This window comes from Lepidochelys olivacea (assembly GCF_965140295.1).
Source record: "Lepidochelys olivacea isolate rLepOli2 genome assembly, chromosome: 4".
Classification (NCBI taxonomy): domain Eukaryota; kingdom Metazoa; phylum Chordata; order Testudines; family Cheloniidae; genus Lepidochelys; species Lepidochelys olivacea.
The window spans coordinates 124,404,644-124,428,003 of NC_140414.1; the positions used below are offsets into that span (position 1 = coordinate 124,404,644).

The 23,360-nt window shown below is 43.3% G+C and overlaps 1 protein-coding gene across 1 annotated transcript in view; it reads right to left on the reverse strand.

Annotated features, from left to right (window-relative positions):
* The window catches only part of PPP2R2C (protein phosphatase 2 regulatory subunit Bgamma), a 288,278-nt gene that overhangs the window by 50,791 nt on the left and 214,127 nt on the right, over positions 1-23,360 (reverse strand). Inside the window, 1 exon segment of the mRNA XM_084625989.1 lies at positions 13,222-13,386. Within this exon segment, the coding sequence (XP_084482115.1) occupies positions 13,222-13,386 (165 nt within the window).

Genomic DNA, 23,360 nt, shown 5'->3' on the forward strand with positions numbered 1-23,360 from the left:
TTAAAGGCCCATTATGAGTCCTGAACTACAAAGAAATCAGGATTTCTCTTTCAGAGAGGTTTGAAGAGGTATTGGATAAATGTGAGGAATCTAAACCACAGGCTGTTAAGGTCTCTCAGGTTCTCACTCAGATTCATATACATAAAGACTGAACAAAATAACAGTCAGCGTTGATCTTCTCTAAAATTCCTCAGTTGTGACACAATTGTGAAAATCTATTGATAGCATGCAAACACCTGCAGCAACACCAGAAATTGTGACACAGAGTGGCAGAATTTTCTCTTGCCTTCCTTCACAGGAAGGTCAATGGTAATTACCACTGTCATGATGGCATTTCTTTGATGACTGGGGCACAAAAAGTGAGGGGAACCGTCAAGGGAAAGATGATAAATTACAGAATCTCTGAACTATGATCTCATTTGAGATCATCATATGAGTCTCACTAGGAAACTCATTTTTCCACTGGTTTTGGAAGACCATTTAAGGATGACTTACTATCCATATAGTTGAATAGAGGTGGTAGAGGGTGCTAGGGCCTCCTCAATTCTATGCTCACACTTCCTTTAAGGAAGAGGGCATAACTGTTAGATGTTTTACCTTTGGGCCAGGATTGTCCTGTCATCTATAAACTTACATAAAATGCTGCATATGTACTTACTTTTAAAATATGATTAAAATAAGCAATGTTTTCATCATTTTTCATAAAAAATTGCAAACATTTCCAAGTGGAACATTTCCCAGGCCTCCATGTGGTGGGTGATTTCAGGTTTGCTTTCTCATTTTAAGATCTTCCTCTGTTCTTGATACACCAGGCCATGCATGGGGACCAAACGGGTATTTTTAAGTGGTTCCTGCTTGAGGTCCTTGGTTCTCAACCATGTGAAATGTTTTAGAGTTGAAAGCCTGAACTCTGATGGAAATGTATAAGCCACGAGAGTTATGTGCTAGGGGACTTTGTAACTTCTAAAAACTTCATAGGACACACTGGTATCGCTTATAACTAAACAGATTCCATCTTCCTTGCTTCAATCACTTCAACACATTCCTCCCTCATATAGCAAACTTTGCATATTGGCAATGGATCTCTAGAAGAATCTTAAATCAGCTGAGTTAGCTGATTTAAAACACACCATGGAAGAAGTATATATTTTATAGTCTATAGGAATATCCAGAGGTAAAAGAAAATTCAACTTTAGACAAAATATGTAGTTTAAACAGATTACATCCTATAGGGCTGAATTTTCAAAAGTGCATAAACTGTGCCAAGTCTCCAGTGACTCTCATTATTTATTCACTGTGGCATATTCTTTCCCTATCTTTTGCCTCTAGCTGTCAGCCCAATTCTTCATTCTAACATTCAAACACCTGTTAAAGGAGCAGTGGTCTTGCCCAAACCGAAGTAAAACAGCTGTACATTTAGAAATATGTATTGAACTCAGACTAGTAGTTAAAATAGCTTGAGTATTGATATTGCACTTGCTTCTAAATTAAAGCTTTACATTGAAAATGTAGGCCTACCAAAGTAGGTCATGTATAAAGAGAAGCCATGATCACAGCCAGATTCATGTGGTCCATTAGCAAATGTAGGTGAACATTGACAAGGCTCCAATACGAACACACTTTAATCAACATTTCAAACTTGTTTATCAAATGTCAGTATTTGATGATCTTTCAGTGAGCTATGTAAATAGATCTGCTGGTCTCGGACCCGTGCCTAGGACACAGGTGTCCACATCACAACTAACTGTGCTAATTGGCAGCCTATTAGTAGTCCTGGCAGGGGCAACACTATTTGAATGGGCATGAAATCCTCTTGTCCCCAGATTTGCTTCCTTCAGGTCAGGGTTGTGACACATTGTTGGGGGAAAACTTTGCAGTGCTGCTACTGCCCATGCTGGTTTCTATTCTATGAATATACCGAGGACTTTGAACTCTCTGTCTAGCAATGTAGCAGCCTTCAAGATTGTTTACTGTACTGAGTTAATGTACTTAGTGTAACCCATACTAAGTACATATTTGTACAGTACTATATATGTGCATGGTGCTTTATAAATATCTACAAATGAAACGTCCCTGCCTCAAAAAGCTTGAAATCTACATTCAACAACACAGGAAAGGATTAAAATTAAAAGGTGGGGGAGAAAGCATAAGAGAAAGGAGTGTAAAACAGTAATAGTTCATGAGATATGAGTAATAAGCCTATGATCTTATAAAATTTACTCATTGGATTTTGTTTATTTCTAATAATACTGCAATATATTTTAATCTGGGGACAGTGTCTGGAAGAGGGGCTCTGGAGAAGGTCGGTGACTGAAAACTGACTAGAAGAAGTGCATTTTGAGAGGAGATTTGAAGTAAGAGAGTCATGCCCAAGATCAAAAAGACTGTTCTAAATACGGGGTGGGGGTGGGGGGTGGAGTAACTTATGGGGAAAGGTTGCATAATGGCAAGCTGAGTTGGCCTGGGGAGGGTATTGGGAATATACAGAAATCATTTGTAAAACAGGTGTATACTGACTGGTATAAAATTCATGGTGCAGATATCAAAGAGATTGTCCTGCTGACATCTGAAAGCCTGGCTGATTTATTTTAAGATGAGCGCTTTACACTGTTATAGAGTTTACGGAACTAGTGTTGCATGTCAGGGTGAGCTATAATCAAATCAACCCAATCAGCAGTACTCAGTACTCTTCCTTGTAAAGCTCTGAAAGTTCTATCATTAACCTTATCAATTTTTCTGTTGTACATACTCCACACTCACTTTCTCAATGAGCCTGACTCCAGTTTAGTGCAGCAATGCTACATTAAAGGGCTATTTTCTAACTCACAGATCTGGAAAATAGGGTTTAATCAATGACCATTAGACCTTGCTCTCCCTTCTGGCATAAAATGCCTTCTTTTCATTCAGGGTTCCTGTATTACTGTTTTAATAGGTTATGTCAAGGTTCTCTCCCCACTCTGAACTTTAGGGTACAGATGTGGGGACCCGCATGAAAGCCCCCCTAAGCTTATTTTTATCAGCTTCGGTTAAAAACTTTTCCAAGGTACAAACTTTGCCTTGTCCTTGAACAGTATGCTGCCACCACCAAGTGATTTAAACAAAGAACAGGGAAAGGACCATTTGGAGTTCCTATTTCCCTAAAATATCCCCCCCAAGCCCTTACACCCCCTTTTCTGAGGAGGCTTGAGAATAAACAAGATGAGCACAAACCTGCCTTGGATTTTGAAAACCCAAAAAACAAATCAGATTCTTAAAAAACAGAACTTTATTAGAAGAACAAAAAAAGATAAAAGAACAACTCTGTAAGATCAGAATGGAAGATAATCTCACAGGCAGTTAGATTTAAAACATAGAGAATCACCTTCAGGCAAAACCTTAAGTTACAAAAAGACACAAAAACAGGAATACACATTCCCTCCAGCACAGCAAATTTATAAGCCAAAAAAAAAAAAAACCTAATGCATTTTTTAGCTAGATTACTTACTAACTTTACAGGAGTTGAAGGCTTGCATCCTTGATCTGTTCCCGGCAAAGGTATACACAGACGGACAAAAGCCTTTTTTCCCCCCCTGCAGATCTGAAAGTATTTTGTCCCCTCATTGGTTATTTTGGGTCAGGTGCCAGCAAGGTTACCTTAGCTTCTTAACCCTTTACAGGTGAAAGGATTTCGCCTCTGGCCAGGAGGGATTTTATAGCACTGTATACAGAAAGGTGGTTACCTTTCCCTTTATATTTATGACACGTTATGATGGGCATTTGGCACTGTGTTACAGAGGCATACAGGCCCTATTAATAGGAAGAAATGAAAGTATTATGGAAGAAAACAATTTAAGTAGGACAGGAAAACTCACAGTGAAGACCCAAATTCTGTCACGCTCTCTTCTTTCCTCACAATATTTGATTTCCCCTCAAAGCACAAAGGTATACAGCTAATAAAGGCAAAATACTGCCAAAAATTATTGTGGAAGGTTATTTTCTAAGAATAAGCAATAAACAGAGACCACATCCTAACCAATTCTAAGCACTTGCTTTTTTCCTTGCATCTGATGGGCTCAATCATGGCGGTTTTACTCAGTGTCTAGTAGCATAGGTGGGGGGGAGCGGGGCTCTCCCACTGAGCAGAAGTGGTGCCTTTTTAATTTTTTGGCGCCTTTTTAATTTTTTTTTAACCAGCCTTTGGTGGCGGAGGGGTGGGGTGTCCTTCAGTGCCGCTGAAGACCGGAGCTAGTGAAGGACCCACCGAAGTGCTGCTGAAGACCCGGAGCACCACCTGACCCACCACCGAAGACCCGGTGTGCCGCTGAGTGAGTACAAGCGGGTGGTGCCTTTTTTATCTCCGCTCCTCCTGTTTTCTCCACCTGGCTACGCCACTGGGTGTCTACTCCTGAAGAAATTCACCCCATGCAGAGACCTATGCACCACATACAGTGTATTTACACCCTCAAATGCATATTTCCTATTAATAAGACCTGTCTGCCTCAAAAGACTTCAGTGGGAACTGAGTAGTGCATATGCTTTTTGTGTTCCCTCTACACAAGAAAGATTTGCAGTTACTCAGTAAACCTCCCATTGACTTCAACAATGTCAAGTAGACATTGAAGGCCTGATTCTGTGAAGCACAGAGTGCCTCAGAAAGGCTCAATCCCAGGATTTGGCTCCATGAGAGTTAACAGGTATTCATCAAGTTCTCAGCTTCTCATAGGAACTGGCCACATGACAGTAGGTCAGATCTCAGCAGACTGTGAGAAAACAGGTTGTGAGCTCAAGAAAATGTCCCTGTGCCAACCTGCAGCAACAGGCACACAGCAACTCAACAGCTGTTACATTATTAGGAGGAGGAGCTCCCCATTCTGCTCCTCCTCCACGTGATGTTTTGGGCCACTTTTCCTCTCGCCCAGTCACAATACACATGTCTGCTGCAGCACTCTCATTTACATTGAATTTTGTGCTCTATGTATCTCAATAGCCAGAACACAATGAAGATACTAGGCATCTCCACTAATATGGAGGAATGGAATAATACAATAATGGGCCCAGTCTTCTTCCTAGTCAAGCAATGGGGATTCTGAAATGACTTCCATGGGACAGTGATCAGGCCCTACATCAGTAGTGAGCCTATCTGAACACTGATGTGTGTGGAATTTTTTATATTTGGACAATATCCAAATCCATCATTTTCAGGGCAGATAGCAATCTATGGTTTCAAACACATACACATGGCAATTGCTACTGAAACAGGAAGAGAATCAAAAAAATGGGAACTTGGGTCTAGATAAATATAATAGTTCTATATGTAGTCAAGTATTTTGTGAAAGGCAGGAAGGAAAAAACTTCACAGGCTGGTGTGATCCCACAAAGCACATGTTCCCTTTGCTACAGTAGTAATTATTTCAGCTCATGCACTGTATGAAATGCAGACTGGATTTCATTTTTATGCACCCTATGACTGGATGGTCTAGGCCCTGAAGCCCCCTGTAGGAGACCTCAGGGTCCTGCACACCCTTCCCAGGAAAGGAGTTGTGGAGCTAAGTCCTCCAAGCAGCCTAGAGCAACGGTGCAGGAAAGCAGCCAATCAGGAGGAGGCTATAAGGGGTTAGCCAATTAGAGGGTTGCAGGCTAGTATAAAAGGAGCTACAGTGCAGACCAGTGTCAGCACTGTAGCACCAGGGACAGCTCAGTGCTGGCAGGGACTGGGAGAGAAAGAAAGAGCTCCTGGCTAGCTGCTGGGCCTGAACATAGAAGACCCCTGAAGCACTGTGAAACCTCGGGCTGCAGGGAAGTGGCCCAGGGAACTGAAAGCATGTTAAAGAGACATGGTGGTCCCTGTGCTAGAACCTGGAGTACTGTGCCGGCCTGGGTCCCCACCATAGGTCACTGGGGAAGTGGCTTACAATTAGACAGTGATAAAGCCCCAGAAGGTGATCTGAACTGTTAAGAGGCCCAGCTGGAGAGCTGGGGCCAGAACAGACCAGAGTGGGCAAAGAATCTCCAGGGTGGAAGCCCTGGGGTCATGGTCTCTACCAGGGCCAGGAGTGCTTAAAGACGTTGTTGGACTAATAACCAAGAAGAGATCTGTTTGAGTTGTGTTCTGTACAGACTGTGAGTGACTTGGCCAGAAGGCTGAGTCACTAGAAACTGCTAGAGAAATTGCCAGAAGGGGGACACCATAAACTCATAAGTGCAGACACACCTGACCAGAAGGGAGCGCTCGCAAGAGGTGCATGCCGTGCTGTTACACACCCGTTCACACTGACTTAATTATAAACAAATAATTAAAGATATTCTTTAACTTCTACTTTTTAGTGGCTCCAGCGTAATTCAGAGTCCTAGTTAGTTAAATATTTGAGGTGCAGAGAGTCTTGTACCATTAATTTTTTTTGCACCTGTTTTATTCTTAACACCCAATGTATGGTACTCACAGTCCATGGTACGCCTTCTTCTTTATGTACATGTTATTGCGAATATCAGTGCTGACCCCAGACAGGTCCAATGGGGAAAGTGATGCAGGGAAACCCTTTTCCCCGGTTCACACCTCTGGGGGTCACCATGGTTTGTCTGTGTACACTCTCTGAACAAAAGGCCTGCAAAAACACTAGAATTGATAGAACTGCATAGGGCAGATCATCATAGAATCATAGACTATCAGGGTTGGAAGGGACCTCAGGAGGTCTTCTAGTCCAACCCCCTGCTCAAAGCAGGACCAATCCCCAACTAAATCATCCCAGCCAGGGCTTTGTCAAGCCTGACCTTAAAAACTTCTAAGGAAGGAGATTCCACCACCTCCCTAGGTAACGCATTCCAGTGTTTCACCACCCTCCTAATGAAAAAGTTTTTCCTAATATCCAACCTAAACCTCCCCCACTGCAACTGGAGACCATTACTCCTTGTCCTGTCATCAGCTACCACTGAGAACAGTCTAGATCCATCCTCTTTGGAACCCCCTTTCAGATAGTTGAAAACAGCTATCAAATCCCCCCTCATTCTTCTCTTCCGCAGACTAAACAATCCCAGTTCCCTCAGCCTCTCCTCATAAGTCATGTGTTCCAGTCCCCTAATCATTTTTGTTGCCCTGTGCTGGATTCTTTCCAATTTTTCCACATCCTGCTTGTCGTGTGGGGCCCAAAACTGGACACAGTACTCCAGATGAGGCCTCACCAATGTCGAATAGAGGGGAACGATCACGTCCCTTGATCTGCTGGCAATGCCCCTACATATACATCCCAAAATGCTGTTAGCCTTCTTGGCAACAAGGGCACACTGTTGACTCATATCCAGCTTCTCGTCCACTGTAACTCCTAGGTCCTTTTCTGCAGAACTGCTGCTGAGCCATTCGGTCCCTAGTCTGTAGCGGTGCATGGGATTCTTCCATCCTAAGTGCAGGACTCTGCACTTGTCCTTGTTGAACCTCATCAGATTTTTTTTGGCCCAATCCTCCAATTTGTCTAGGGCCCTCTGTATCCTATCCCTACCCTGCAGCGTATCTACCTCTCCTCCCAGTTTAGTGTCATCTGCAAACTTGCTGAGGGTGCAATCCGCACCATCCTCCAGACCATTTATGAAAATATTGAACAAAACCGGCCCAAGGACCAACCCTTGGGGCACTCCACTTGATACCGGCTGCCAACGAGACATGGAGCCATTGATCACTACCCGTTGAGCCCGACAATCTAGCCAACTTTCTATCCACCTCATAGTCCATTCATCCAGCCCATACTTCTTTAACTTGTTGGCAAGAATACTGTGGGAGACAGTGTCAAAAGCTTTGCTAAAGTCAAGGAACAACATGTCCACTGCTTTCCCCTCATCCACAGAGCCAGTTATCTTGTCATAGAAGGCAATTAGATTAGTCAGGCATGACTTGCCCTTGGTGAATCCATGCTGACTGTTCCTGATCACTTTCCTCTCCTCTAAGTGCTTCAGAATTGATTCCTTGAGGACCTGCTCCATGATTTTTCCAGGAACTGAGGTGAGGCTGACTGGCCTGTAGTTCCCAGGATCCTCCTTTTTCCCTTTTTTAAATATGGGCACTACATTAGCTTTTTTCCAGTCGTCCGGGACTTCCCCCGATTGCCATGAGTTTTCAAAGATAATGGCCAATGGCTTTTCAGTCACACCCGCCAACTCCTTTAGCACTCTCAGACGCAGCGTATCCAGCCCCATGGACTTGTGCTCGTCCAGGTTTTCTAAATAGTCCCGAACCACTTTTCTCCACAGAGGGCTGGTCACCTCCTCCCCATGCTGTGCTGCCCAGTGCAGCAGGCTGGGAGTTGACCTTGTTCGTGAAGACAGAGGCAAAAATGCATTGAGTATATTATCTTTTTCCACATCCTCTGTCACTAGGTTGTCTCCCTAATTCAGTAAGGGGCCCATATTTCCCTTGACTTTCTTCTTGTTGCTAACATATCTGAAGAAACCCTTCTTGTTACTCTTAACATCTCTTGCTAGCTGCAACTCCAGGTATGATTTGGCCTTCCTGATTTCACTCCTGCATGCCTGAGCAATATTTTTATACTCTTCCCTGGTCATTTGTCCAATCTTCCACTTCTTGTAAGCTTCTTTTTCGTGTTTAAGATCAGCAAGGATTTCACTAAAAGAAAAGGAGTACTTGTGGCACCTTAGAGACTAACCAATTTATTTGAGCATGAGCTTTCATGAGCTACAGCTCACTTCATCGGATGCATACTGTGGCAACTGCAGAAGACATTATATACACAGAGACCATGAAGCAATACCTCCTCCCACCCCACTCTCCTGCTGGTAATAGCTTATCTAAAGTGATCATCAAGTTGGGCCACACACACACACACAAACTCACTCTCCTGCTGGTAATAGCTCATCCAAAGTGACCACTCTCCCTACAATGTGCATGATAATCAAGATGGGCCATTTCCAGCACAAATCCAAGTTTAACCAGAACGTTGGGGGGGGGGGGGGACGACAGGGATAGGAAAAAGCAAGGGGAAATAGGCTACCTTGCATAATGACTTAGCCACTCCCAGTCTCTATTTAAGCCTAAATTAATAGTATCCAATTTGCAAATGAATTCCAATTCAGCAGTTTCTCACTGGAGTCTGGATTTGAAGTTTTTTTGTTGTAAGATAGCGACCTTCATGTCTGTGATTGCGTGACCAGAGAGATTGAAGTGTTCTCCGACTGGTTTATGAATGTTATAATTCTTGACATCTGATTTGTGTCCATTTATTCTGTTATGAGAGACTGTCCAGTTTGACCAATGTACATGGCAGAGGGGCATTGCTGGCACATGATGGCATATATCACATTGGTGGATGTGCAGGTGAACGAGCCTCTGATAGTGTGGCTGATGTTATTAGGCCCTTTGATGGTGTCCCCTGAATAGATATGTGGGCACAGTTGGCAACGGGCTTTGTTGCAAGGATAGGTTCCTGGGTTAGTGGTTCTGTTGTGTGGTCTGTGGTTGTTGGTGAGTATTTGCTTCAGGTTGGGGGGCTGTCTGTAGGCAAGGACTGGCCTGTCTCCCAAGATTTGTGAGAGTGTTGGGTCATCCTTCAGGATAGGTTGTAGATCCTTAATAATGCATTGGAGGGGTTTTAGTTGGGGTCTGAAGGTGACGGCTAGTGGCGTTCTGTTATTTTCTTTGTTAGGCCTGTCCTGTAGTAGGTGACTTCTGGGAACTCTTCTGGCTCTATCAATCTGTTTCTTCACTTCCGCAGGTGGGTATTGTAGTTGTAAGAATGCTTGATAGAGATCTTGTAGGTGTTTGTCTCTGTGCCAGGGGTTGGAGCAAATGCGGTTGTATCGCAGAGCTTGGCTGTAGACGATGGATCGTGTCGTGTGGTCAAGGCGAAAGCTGGAGGCATGTAGGTAGGAAAAGCGGTCAGTAGGTTTCCGGTATAGGGTGGTGTTTATGTGACCATTGTTTATTAGCACTGTAGTGTCCAGGAAATGGATCTCTTGTGTGGACTGGACCAGGCTGAGGTTGATGATGGGATGGAAATTGTTGAAATCATGGTGGAATTCCTCAAGGGCTTCTTTTCCATGGGTCCAGATGATGAAGATGTCATCAATATGGATGTAGAAGCCCTCTACACCAACATTCCACACAAAGATGGACTACAAGCCGTCAAGAACACTATCCCCGATAATGTCATGGCTAACCTGGTGGCTGAACTTTGTGACTCTGTCCTTACCCATAACTATTTTACATTTGGGGACAATGTATACCTTCAGATCAGCGGCACTGCTATGGGTACCCGCATGGCCCCACATTATGCCAACATTTTTATGGCTGACTTAGAACAATGCTTCCTCAGCTCTCGTCCCCTAACGCCCCTACTCTACTTGCGCTATATTGATGACATCTTCATCATCTGGACCCATGGAAAAGAAGCCCTTGAGGAATTCCACCATGATTTCAACAATTTCCATCCCACCATCAACCTCAGCCTGGTCCAGTCATGCACATTGTAGAGAGAGTGGTCACTTTGGATGAGCTATTACCAGCAGGAGAGTGAGTCTGTGTGTGTGTGTGGCCCAACTTGATGATCACTTATCTAAAGTGATAGATAATAGCTTATCTAAAGTGATCATCAAGTGAAATGGCCCAACTTGATGATCACTTTAGATGAGCTATTACCAGCAGGAGAGTGGGGTGGGAGGAGGTATTGTTTCATGGTCTCTGTGTATATAATGTCTTCTGCAGTTTCCACAGTATGCATCCGATGAAGTGAGCTGTAGCTCACGAAAGCTCATGCTCAAATAAATTGGTTAGTCTCTAAGGTGCCACAAGTACTCCTTTTCTTTTTGCAAATACAGACTAACACGGCTGTTACTCTGAAACCTGTCATTATGCAAGGATTTCACTGTTAAGCCAAGCTGGTCGCCTGCCATATTTACTATTCTTTCTACACAACGTGATGGTTTGTCCCTGTAACCTCAATAAGGATTCTTTAAAATACAGCCAGCTCTCCTGGACTCCTTTCCCACCATGTTATTCTCCCAGGAGATCCTGCCCATCAGTTCCCTGAGGGAGTCAAAGTCTGTTTTTCTGAAGTCCAGGGTCCGTATTCTGCTGCTCTCCTTTCTTCCCTGTGTCAGGATCCTGAACTCGACCATCTCATGGTCACTGCCTCCCAGGTTCCCATCCACTTCAGCTTCCCCTACTAATTCTTCCCGGTTTGTGAGCAACAGGTCAAGAAGAGCTCTGCCCCTAGTTAGTTCCTCCAGCACTTGTACCAGGAAATTGTCCCCTACATTTTCCAAAAACTTCCTGGATTGTCTGTGCACCGCTGTATTGCTCTCCCAGAAGATATCAGGGTGATTGAAGTCTCCCAGGAGAACCAGGGCCTGTGATCTAGTAACTTCTGTGAGTTGCCGGAAGAAGGCCTCGTCCACCTCATCCTCCTGGTCCCGGTGGTCTATAGCAGACTCCCACCATGACATCACCCTTGTTTCTCACACTTCTAAACTTAATCCAGAGACGCTCAGGTTTTTTTGCAGGTTCATACTTGAGCTCTGAGCAGTCATACTGCTCCCTTACATACAGTGCAACTCCCCCACCTTTTCTGCCCTGCCTGTCCTTCCTGAACAGTTTATATCCATCCATGACAGTACCCCAGTCATGTGAGTTATCCCACCAAGTCTCTGTTATTCCAAACACATCATAATTCCTTGACTGTGCCAGGACTTCCAGTTCTCCCTGCTTGTTTCCGAGGCTTCTTGCATTTGTGTATAGGCACTTGAGGTAACTCGCTGATCGTCCCTCTTTCTCAGTATGAGGAAGGAGCCTTGCCCTCTTGCACGCTCCTGCTCGTGCTTCCTCCCAGTATCCCACTTCCCCACTTACCTCAGGGCTTTGGTCTCCTTCCCCTGGTGAATCTAATTAGAGATGTGGCCGGGCCCCTTCCTCCCAGTGTCTCAACTAGTATCAGGTGGGCAGCAGTAGGAGAAAGCACACAGTACACTTTTTGTACAAGTATAGTAAGTGCTGCTCCCTGAAATGTCCCATTATGCCTCCCTTCACCACCACTTGGGCATTAGAACTGCTAAGCTTCTCCACAGGTTTTCCCACTGGCAGTCAGAGCTATAATTTAACCATTTATCTTTAGGTTCAATATTTTACCCTTGCCCCAGGCAAGAAAACATATATCAGAACCAGGTAACGTGAGAGCCATTTATTGGTTTAGTTTTCTCTTTCATTATGTATTAACCTCGGTCCATTTAAAAAGCTTCTCCATGGCAAATGCCCTCTCCATCATATGACCTTGATATCTTTTAACCTATCACACTTAAGCCATTCTCCAGCTGGGTTTCAAAGGATTCCATATGTCTATGCTCTCCTATTTGGACTCTAAAGAGCTGACAGCCAGATTATTTCATAATGTAATGTATTCCTTACCTCACTTCATAGACTCTTCATGAAAAAACACAGCCTCATGGTAATTTATATTCTGGTGCTATCATGAATTTAAGATAACTCCCTTTTTCCATTTGCAGATTCCACATTTCTCATTTGGTCATCAGATGAAATAGCTACAACTTCTTGATATGAATCTCACAAGCTATATACATCCACATTAGGCCAACTACTGAATACTTTTTATAGTATCACAACGTTTTATTCCTTTTATTGTTCAATTTTGAAATAACCTCCTTTCACATATTATATGGCTTATATATTATTAGTTACTTCATTTGTTTAGTTGAGCAAAAACAATGCTTAGAAATTACATTTATCTGAAAAATTTGGGGCCAAAACTTCAAGTGATACCTTAACATTCATGCACCCTGAAAATGCTTCCCTTGATTTTTTTTTTTTGTATCAAGTTTGGATTGACAAAATATGCTTGCCCCAAAACTCAAATTTGCACTTCAGAATAGCAGATGCATATCCATACTAAACAGTACTTTCCTAGACTCTTCACAAAGAGACTATCTAAATTGTTCAGAACCATCTGTCTATTGATAGCAGGTTGTGGGCTTTTCACTCAGCTGTGTTTGTAGTATGAACTGCAAGGAGGAGGAGTTAGAGAAGTGCTTCCAATCAAGTCCCTAAACAACTCTTGTATAGATTCAATGGTTTGCTCAGTTTTTGTCACTGTTTTGTTTTTTTTAGCATGTTTGTAACTGACAAGCTAGCACATTTTGTAACATCTTGCACTCCAGTACATACACAGAGGTGCACTATCTACAAATGATGAACATTAGCAAGCATTTGCAGCAAAACGTAGTTTAGGAACTTACGTTTGGAATGTTTGTCACAGAGGGCTGATGCCCTCATGTCACAGAGTCTCAAGGATCCTTTGCTGCTGCTGTAGACAAAGAGATTGCAATGGTGGGGATGAAACTCGGATGCAGTAATCACTTCTGTCAGATCCTCCATGTTGGCTGGCTTTATATCTACAATGTCTGAATGGAGGTTTTATTAAGGAAAATTAAATTGTTTACAAGTAAGTTATGAATCTTGCCACCTGTTTGAAGGCCGCATGGTTGTATAGACATTTTCCACACATTTACAGACAAATAAATTAGTTTTGAATAAAGCATTCTCATTTGTTTGAGAAGAGACATTCAGCATTATTCTATTTGGCAGTAGCTCTTCTTACTTGATGGTTGCACCACAGAGACAATTAAATTTTCATAACAAAATTAATTTAGGACCACTATCTAACATACCTTACTGTGGATGTCATTAATATGCCTACATTTGCAGTAAAATGTTGGTGATGGAGATATGGCAGTTGAGGTTTTCAGATCCGTTCAGGGATTTGATCACCTATCTTTCATTTAAACTAAAGGAGAATCAGTAGCTAAATACCCTGCACTGCTTGGCAAATCACAATCATCAGTATTTCCCTATAACTGCAATGGCAATTACTGCTGTAGTTCAGATAACACTGATGTATAGATAGCAGTGACTGTACATCTCAACTTTCCCTCCATCCAGTCTATTTAAAATATTGCTGCTAAAATAACTTTCCTCTCCCACTCTTTTGACCTCATCATCCCCTCCTTCACTGGCTTCTTGTCCTTTGCTGTATCAATGTCAAGGCCCTTTTCCTCCGCTTCAGTGCTTCACAGTTTGCCCCAGCCTGCTCTTATTTCCTCTTTCTCTCTCCCCTCATTCCTTCCTCTCCTCTAAATCTTCTCTCCTAGCTCCTCCCTTGAGTCTGCTTCTCCCATTCCCAGCTTTATACCTTTACTCATGCCCCTCCCTGTGCTTGGAATTCCTCCTTACAATACATTCTTTTCCTCTCAACCTAATTCTATGCTATATACAACACTGGGTGGTTAGATAACCTAGAGCAGCGTTTCTCAAATGGCATGCGGCCACCAGAGGCTTTTCTTGTGAAAACCCCTGACCTAGAGGTTGGACGTTGGTTTTATATTGTTTGTACTGCACGTTCTTAGAATCTCAGGCCAAGCAGATGGAAAATTGTGGGATGATATAGGCTCTATGCTGGAACACCAAATGGCATTAGAACCTTAAACAAACATTCAGAAGTATCATGGACTATAACAAAATGGCAGATGAATGTGAGCCACCTGAATGTGAGCCAGATATTTCAGACCTAAAAGATGCTAATGCTAAGGAGGAGGAATAATTGGTTATAACTGACATATATTAGTAGATCACAGAAGCTAGATAGACTGGAAGACCTAACAGGTTTCCCCCCCCCCCTTATCTCCATCAGTGCCAGTGTCAAGAAAGTCTGCCTACTGGTAAAGGATATCAAGGTCACTGACTAGTATAGCTAAAAGACTTTCAGCTAGATTCTGGTCTCATTTACAGCAGATACATCAGTGTAACTCCACTGTGTTTGATAAGTTAATCTTGATTTACACTGGTATGGAAGATCAGAATCAAGCCTGTAGTCTGGACAATTTGTATGGTTGCCCTAAAGTTATGAGAATCACTGTCTTACATCATTATGCAACTTAGGGGGGGGGTTTAAAAAGGTATGTGCATTTCTTCTGCACGTGCAAATTGTACACAAACTCAGATGCCCGTGTGCAAACTGATGAGTGTGAATATGTACCAGTCTCAATGCAAAAATCAAGGTCTGTGCATGCACAAGACTGCACGGTTGTGTGCTGATTTTGAAAATTGCATTGAGGGCTACATTTAAAAAAATGGCATCAAAAAACTGGTGCCTCCAATTTTTTATGTCTCACCTTTTCCAAATAGAATTTTTCAAAATGAGTCCAATCTTGCTCCCATTGAAGTCAATGGGAATTTTGTCATTGACTATAATAGGAGCAGGTTTGGGTCCTGCAGTTGTGAATACAAATTGTGTAGATGCCTAACTAATCTATCCACATGGGCAAATGCATTTAGAAAGCACAAATCAGAGTTCTCTGTGTGCCAAATTATAGATGTGAAAATATGTAGACAATTTCAGGTGCTGAGTAAAGGACCTCTGAAAATTTGCCCATTTGGTAAGAAAAAATCATAAAAATAAAATATACTGTTAGCTTCACTACAAATTGAAGTTCCAGCAGTGCCATCCATTGTGGAAAATTCCCCATGAAGATAATGCTTATTACTGAAATCAATGTAAATTTCTGTGAAAAAAGGACTGTAGCGCTGAGCTTTTTAATTGTTCATATCTGAAGTATATATCACACCAATTAAGTAACCCATGTACACATCAGCCAGTCCAATCACTATTATTAAAAATTATTGATACGATGCTTAACTTACATGGTACTCCTCAGTCACAGCCATTTGGTGATCTTATGCTCTGGGAAAGACAAGTGAAAAAACCACAAGAGAAGATATGGGACAACAGCTCAGGAAAGGGAAAGTGAGAAGAGAGATTTCTGGTGAGCAAAAGGAGGAAGAAATATTTCCTAGAAGAAGAAGATTTTAAGAAAACAATAGTTGAAGAGGCACTGTGATGGAGTGTTCATCCCCACACCAGCTCTGAAGGGGTGACGGTGGCCCAGAAGGGACCAATTAACCTTCACAGTTGTACCTGATGGGAGGCCCAGGGATTGATAAATACTAATTGCTGATGATACCCAGCTGGCAAAGGATTATAAAGAGGGGAAGTTTGTAGTACTAGGAGGCTGCAGGGAGAGAGTCTGTAGTCATTCTCTGGGAGCAAGAAACCTAGCAGGGAGAATAAGTCCTAGGATCCTGCCCCTGGAAGAAGGGTCAACCCCAGAGGAGTTGTGGAGAAAGAATGCCTGAAAAGGCAGAGTAGGAAGAAGCTCAGAGAAACAGCAGCAAGGAGGGAGACTGTGTAGACCTTGGCTGCTGGTTATGGGGTCGCTGGACTGGAATCCAGTATAAAGGTAAGGCCTGGATTCCCCTACCAGCCACTGGGAAGTGGTGCTGGACTGTTTGAGGTGCAATCTGGACAGCTAGTCCAGCAAGACTTTGATACCCCAGAAGGGAGGGGTGGGTGGGGGTATATAGTGACCTAGCCAGAGGGATGAGTTGTGAGTAGGGAGCACTGTGAATTACAGGAAGAGAGACCACTGTAGTGACGAAATGACCACTTGGCAGGGGGTGCCATGCAGGAAGAACTGCTATGCCATGCCTGCCCAGGAGGAGGAGCTCTTGTGGTGAGTGAACACCATTACAGGCATACAGTGAAAACAAAGAGTAACAGTATGGCAGAGTATCTGAGTAAGACTATTTTCTCATATGATCCTCATCCTTGTAGTGTCTGCAAACCTTCCAAACACTAATGAATTTATCTTCACAATACCCCTGTGGAAGAGGAAAGTATTACTATTCTATGTTTCAGATAAGGAACTGGGGCAGAGAGAATATGTGGCTTGCCCAAAGTCACACTGAAAATCCACGATAGAGCTGTGATGTGAACATAGATCTATTGAATCCCAGATTGGGGCCTTAAACACAAGACCGTCCTTCCCAGCTGTCATGCTTCCCAGAACATAAAATTTGAATCAATTGGCATAAGAGATAATTTGAGCATTCCTGGAGAATGAGATAATAGGAAAATGTTGTTTTATTAATGGCCAGAAAAGTCGCATGTTGGCTTACTAAGCCAGTCCCTGTGCTTGTTGAAGCAGACAGAAAAACTTTAATTGATTTCAGTGGGAGCAGGGTCAGGCCCATCACAGAAATTACAACTACTCTTTGATCTTTCCTGAGCCTGTAGATTTCAGAAGCACTAAAATGAAATTAAAATTTAAAAGTAACAATATGCAAGTGTAGATAAAATTATCATAAATTTGCTTGGCTTCACAGTGACCATATCATATATTATGCTGAATTGGTTTTAAAAAGGAAAAACGGCAGTGAAGAATGGGAGTAGCTGGTGACATTTCATAACAAGAGGACATGAATTAATGTTGCATTTCAATGGCATTCCTAAGAAATTACTTACAGTATCACATTTGCATCCATCTCCAGGAATCCATCATCATTAATGTTAGTACAATGAATACCAAGATGTGGTAACATTGATTTACCACCTATTATGAAGTATGCCTAAATGTTCTTAAAATTCTAACTGGCAGAAATATCCTTTATTTGGTTATTTGCATTTGGTAAATCTGTCTGAAGAAATCTGTTAGTAAAAACAATTGCTTTCAGTGATTGAATTGCTTTCAGGAGATCAGAGGAATTACGGTAACTCGGTGCAAGAATTTCACCTGTTAGTGGAGAAGATGAATAATTGCTGAGTGATGAGAAAGATATTAAATATAAATAGAGTGTGTGAAACAGTCACACCAAGTATCATTTTTCTGGAAGCTGAAGATGGTATTGATGAATTTCCCTTCATTGTACAAAATGAATAGCCCCATGCTGAATAATGAAATTAAATATTCCATTTCCCCAGCTGAAATACATAAAACACTTGGAACAGAAGGCATTTCCAGATGCGATCTACATTTCCATTGGGACAACGTAGACTTCACTGCCTTTCATGGATCATACATTAAATGTATGAACAAAACCCAAAATTTCATCAGATTGAAGCAAAAATAAAACAAGAGTATAACCCCTATACTAAAGTAAAATGAACAAAAGAAACACAAACTGTTGAAGAGATTTATCCCTCATAAGTTTGTAATATGTGTAGGAGCAGCCCAGTACTTTGAGAGCTACATAACCCAATGTATCAAAAGCAGATTATGTCACACAAAAGAACATTTTTCTCATCTTTTAATTTTTGCCATCCATCTGACAACTATCAAGTATGGCTCGACAGGTGATGTGTGGGCATTGTATTTAAACTAGTATGACAAGAGAAGGGCACACAGAACAGAAGCATCTCCCATGAGACACTTTGCATTTTTATTTTCCCATTACCCCCTTATGCGGGGTTTTACCTGGTATTCTATAGCAGAGAAATACAGAACAATTGGGCCAGGTTCTCTGTTCTAGATCCAGCCCCTTTGTGCAACCTGAGCAGCTCAAAAGAAGATGGAAGCTGGTAGTAGCAAGCCAAATGAAAAAGTCCTCTGCGGAAGGTGGGGACAGGACTCTATTATGTCACAAAGCTGATGCAAGCAGCTCCTGCATTAACTGCCACCCCCCAATACCAGTGTATGGGGTGTACTAGAGGCAGGGAGGGATGTCTTGTGTAGAACACAACTGTGCCACAACAGTTCACAGCTGGCATATGGGCCCTTAAGGATGATAGCTATCTGGTATAAATGAGAGAAGTGCTTACACTGCGTCTGATGCTCTAATATCCCCACCTTCCTCTTGCACCAAGTGGATCTCGATGCAGGAGAGAATCTAGGCACACATGCTTTAGAGAGATGGAAAAGCCATACAGACGGATTCACCCTCAGTAGTTCAAAGGGCTGCAATTCACACTTCCCTGAACAAGCGGAGGTTGCTGCGCTTAAGTGGGAGAGATTCACCCTGGGGAAAAGGCAAGTGGTGTTTACACGGCTACTGTCTCCCCAGGGGCCTGACAAGGGAGATGATTTTTAATTTATGGCAGAGGCCAAGGATGGGAGGGGCGGAGGACTGAATCAGCAAATCCTCAAAGTGCCTTCATTGCCACCCGCTTTGAAAACTATGCATGCTCCGGACACCATGTGCTTCTGCTACACTCCCCTTCAGGCCAGGCTTTCCCCATTGGCCTGGCATGCACAGGCAGAACATTGATTCACATGAACATAATATTAAAACAAAGAATTTAAACTCACCAAGGAAATAGTGTCTCAGCCCCTCCTAACTCATTTCAACATTATCTTGCTCCATACAGGGCTGCTTCTCCAGTGCCTGGCTCAGTGATATGGGATGAGGCTACTAGGGAGCTGATGGATTTTCTAGCAGTTCTCCAGGGAAAGATGGACATGAAAGATTTAACATGCCTGAAGACTATGGTGGAGGGTGAGTTCTCAGAGCTGGATCTGCAGAGCTGGAAGGAGTTAGTAGTGGAGGGAGTATTATTACAAGAGCAGAGAAAGCACACCAAGACCTGTGAAGTTAGTGCTCAGTCTCTTACAGGGATGCCTTGAGTGCCTCCAGGAGCAAGTCACTTGCTCATTACTTTTAGCCCCTTTGTAAGCTATGTGATGGAATACACAGCTACTCCACTGGCAGGACTCCATGAAGCAGGATGTATTCAACCCCTATGTACCCTCTACCAGCAACATCCTAAGTAGCAGGAAAAAGGAGTATTTAAGATGGGGGAAGGAAAGATTGGATCTCTGGTTACTAAAAGGCTCCTTGCTGATATGAGTGAAGTCAGTGGAAGTTTTGCCATTGGCTTCAGTGGGAATGGATAGGTTCTAAAGTGAGCCTCGGCATTATTCACAGTACAGGACGGGGACAAACAGGATTAGTGCCAACAGCTGTTGTGCAGATGATATTAAAATGAGGACAACATGACAGGAGATTTGTTCCACTGCCTTTCAGCCACTGCATCCAACAGGAACATCCCCTTCTGGGAGAAAGTATTCAGTAAAGTTTCTTTTTATTGCAGGTTGTGAAGATGACCTGCCCCCAACCCAAAATTTGCATTAATGAGACTCCCTCACTTGATCAGCTAGAATATAAATTAGTGGGTCCACTTTATGCTTGTGCCAAAACATGTATAATGAGAACGTGGAAAATAAGCAGGGCTCCTGCTGACTGAAAAGAGTTCCAGGATGTTTCCTTTTATGATAATGGGAACATTGCAGTTTCCTGAAAATAGATTATCTCTTTTGAACCGCAGAGTATGTATTAAAAAAACCTAGCTATTTCTCCAGCAGATACCACCAGGGATTCGTACAAGGAACCCGGTTTGGCAGAAAACTTGTAATTGAATTAATTAAATGCACAAATCAAGCTATACCAAGGGTGGGCAAACTACGGCCTACGGGCCAGATCCGGCCCTTCAGGGCTTTGGATCCGTCCCACAGGATTGCCACCCCCATGGCACTGCGGGCCCTGTGTCGCTCCCAGAAGCAGCCGGCACCATGTCCCTGCAGCCCCTGGGGGAGCAGAGGGCTCCGCACGCTGCCCTCACCTGTGGGTACCTCCCTCCACAGGTCCCATTGGCCAGGAATGGGAAACTGCGGCCAATGGGAGCTTGGGGGGAAGTACTCACAGGAGAGGGCAGCATATGGAGCCCTCTGCCCCCACGTCCCCCCACCCGGGGCCGCAGGGACGTGGTGCTGGCCACTTCGGGGCTAGGGTAGCCAGGGATCCTGCCTTAGCCCCGCTGTGCGCCGCTGCCACCCCAGAGCCACTCCAGATAAGTGGCGCCAGGCCGGAGCCAACACCCTGAACTCCTCCTGTACCCCACACCCCAACTCCTTGCCCTGAGCCCCCTGCTGCACCCCTCCTGGGCCCCAACCCCCTGCTCTGAGCCCCAAACCCCCTGCCCTGAGACCCCTGCTGCACCCTGCACCCCAACCCCCTCCTGCACCCCAACCCACTGCCCTGAGCCCCCTCCTGCCACACTCTGCACCCCTCCTGCCACACTCTGCACTCCCTCCTGCACCCCAACCCCCTGCCCTGAGCCCTACATTCATGGCCCTGCATGGAATTTACCCACAAAGATGTGGCCCTCGAGCCAAAAAGTTTGCCCACCCCTGAGCTATCCCATGTACAGGACTGAATCCTTCAAGTGTGGCAAGATCTTCCCTGGCTTCAACAGGGATTTTGCCAGAGCAAATATGGGTCAGGGCTGGAGGATTTGGCCCTCAGAGCAAAATGCAGTGGACCCCCATTTGTCCAAGAAGCACAGGGACATGTACTTTGTATAAACAGGGGGTTTGGAATGGTGAGTTTTCCATAAAAGTGATGCACATTTCAGACAAGAACCTAAATTCGGGTAATGGGAATTTTTAGAAACAAGGGAGTCAGCCAGCAAATGGAGCTCCCATCCGAAACCAAGTGTAGACTTGCTAAAGTTTGTACTGTTTTCATTTTGGTATTTCTGAGAGTTGTTTCCTTAATTAATCATTTGACCACAATATTTTCATTAAAAGAAGAGAGTGGGGAAGATTCTGTGCAATGATTCCAGAAACAGAGCCATACTACCATGCATGCCCCTACACCAGTTATGCCAATCCTATGCTACTCCTGTGCTGAGGGAATTCTCCCCCAGTCTCTTGTGGTTTCTTTACCATGTCTGGGCACTGGGGGAGCACCACATACAGTCGGAAGCCAGAATCAACCCTCAATATGTTCAGTGACACAGCGTAAATTTAATTTTTTTAAAAGTAGTAAACTAATTATCAGACTTTTTAACATGGAATTATATATATATATAAACACTTTCTTTCTTATTTAAGGAATACTATGTGTTTTCATTGTCTTATCAGGCAGTCCTCTCTTCTGAATCTGTATCTTTCAAACCTGTTCTCGAGTCATAGCTTTATGGAATGGATCATCAATAGGTTAATGTATCTGGCCTTTTCTCCTAATTGCACTGTCTTTCCTCAGGCAGAGAGATGACCCAGTATTTATATTCTAACTACTCCTAATAGCCACAGTGGCAGTCCTTTTCTATCAGTACACAGCCTTCTTCCAGCATTCTGCTAAAAGCATGTCGCATATGGGATTATTTTTAAACCTAGAGTTCCAATTATATCATCTGCACCATTCAGCTCTTCTGAGCCACAGCAACATTGATGGCAGCATAACTGACGCTCCTTCAAGCTTTCTTGTACCTAATATCTGCTAATGCTAGTGATTGATTTAGTGCTTTAAAATGACTTAATGGTACAAGGTCAATGCAATTCACTTCTTTAATTCAATGATTTTTTTGATGTCACATCAGACTTGGGAACTTTGGTGCCAAGTCATACTGCCTGGACTCTTTGCTGGAAATTTAAATCTCAGAAGGCCTAATTCTGTGAAGTGCTAAGTGTTTCCTGCCAATTGCCATCTATCGATGGTACCCATTACCGTAGAATCTGACCACCTCAAACCCTTTAATATATTTATCCTCACACCATGCCTGTGAGGCAGGCTAGTGCTATCATGCTAATGATATCAGGCTAATGCTATCCCCATTTTACAGAGAGTGAACTGAAGCATAGAGAAGCTAAGGGACTTGCCCAGGATCACACAGGAAGTTTGTGGCAGAGCTGGGACTTGAATGCACATCTCCAAAGTCTGAGGATTGCACCCTAACCACTGGACCATCCTTTCTCAGGGACTTAATTGAGAGTTGGGGACACTCAATGATGATAATACTACCTAGCTCTTATACAGCACTTTTCATCCTTCTATCTCAAAGCACTTTACAAGAAGGTCATGATATGATACCCATTTTATAAATGGGGGAAACTGAGGCATAGAGATGCAAACACACTTGCCAAAGGTCACCCAACAAGCCAGTGGTAGAACCAAGACTAGAACTCAGATCTCCAGAGTCCCAGGCTACTGCTCTGTCCACCAGTCTACACAGTTTAAGTGCACTAGAATACTCTCAGTTAATTTCTTCATTATACTGGAAGACTCTTCGGTCCTCTAAATACTCATCTTCAATTAAAGTTCCCCATAAGAGTCCAGGTCTCTGATTCTGATCTCCTTCACACCAGTGTAACTCTGTCTCTTGGGCCACAACTGCACACAACTGGTTCTGTGGGAGTGTACTTGTGGGCTGAAATGTCTGACCTCATTTTTCAACATACAGTATTTAATCATCAGGTTGCATGGTCATATATTCTTGATCTATTTGCTTGTGTAATTATGATTGTCTAAAATCACTCGGGATTGCTTTGTTCTCCATTTCCTAGCCCTCTGATAACTGAACATTCATAGGATCATATAAATTAGAAATGGAAAAGACCTATTAAATAATCTAGTCCAGCTCCTCTTAGGCAGTTTTAGTCTGTACTCTGTTTTCTAGCACTCTGTACAATCTAGTGATAAGGTTTTCAAGGAATGGGAATAACAGTATAAGAAAGAATAGAAAAAGTATAGTATGAAAGATGAAATC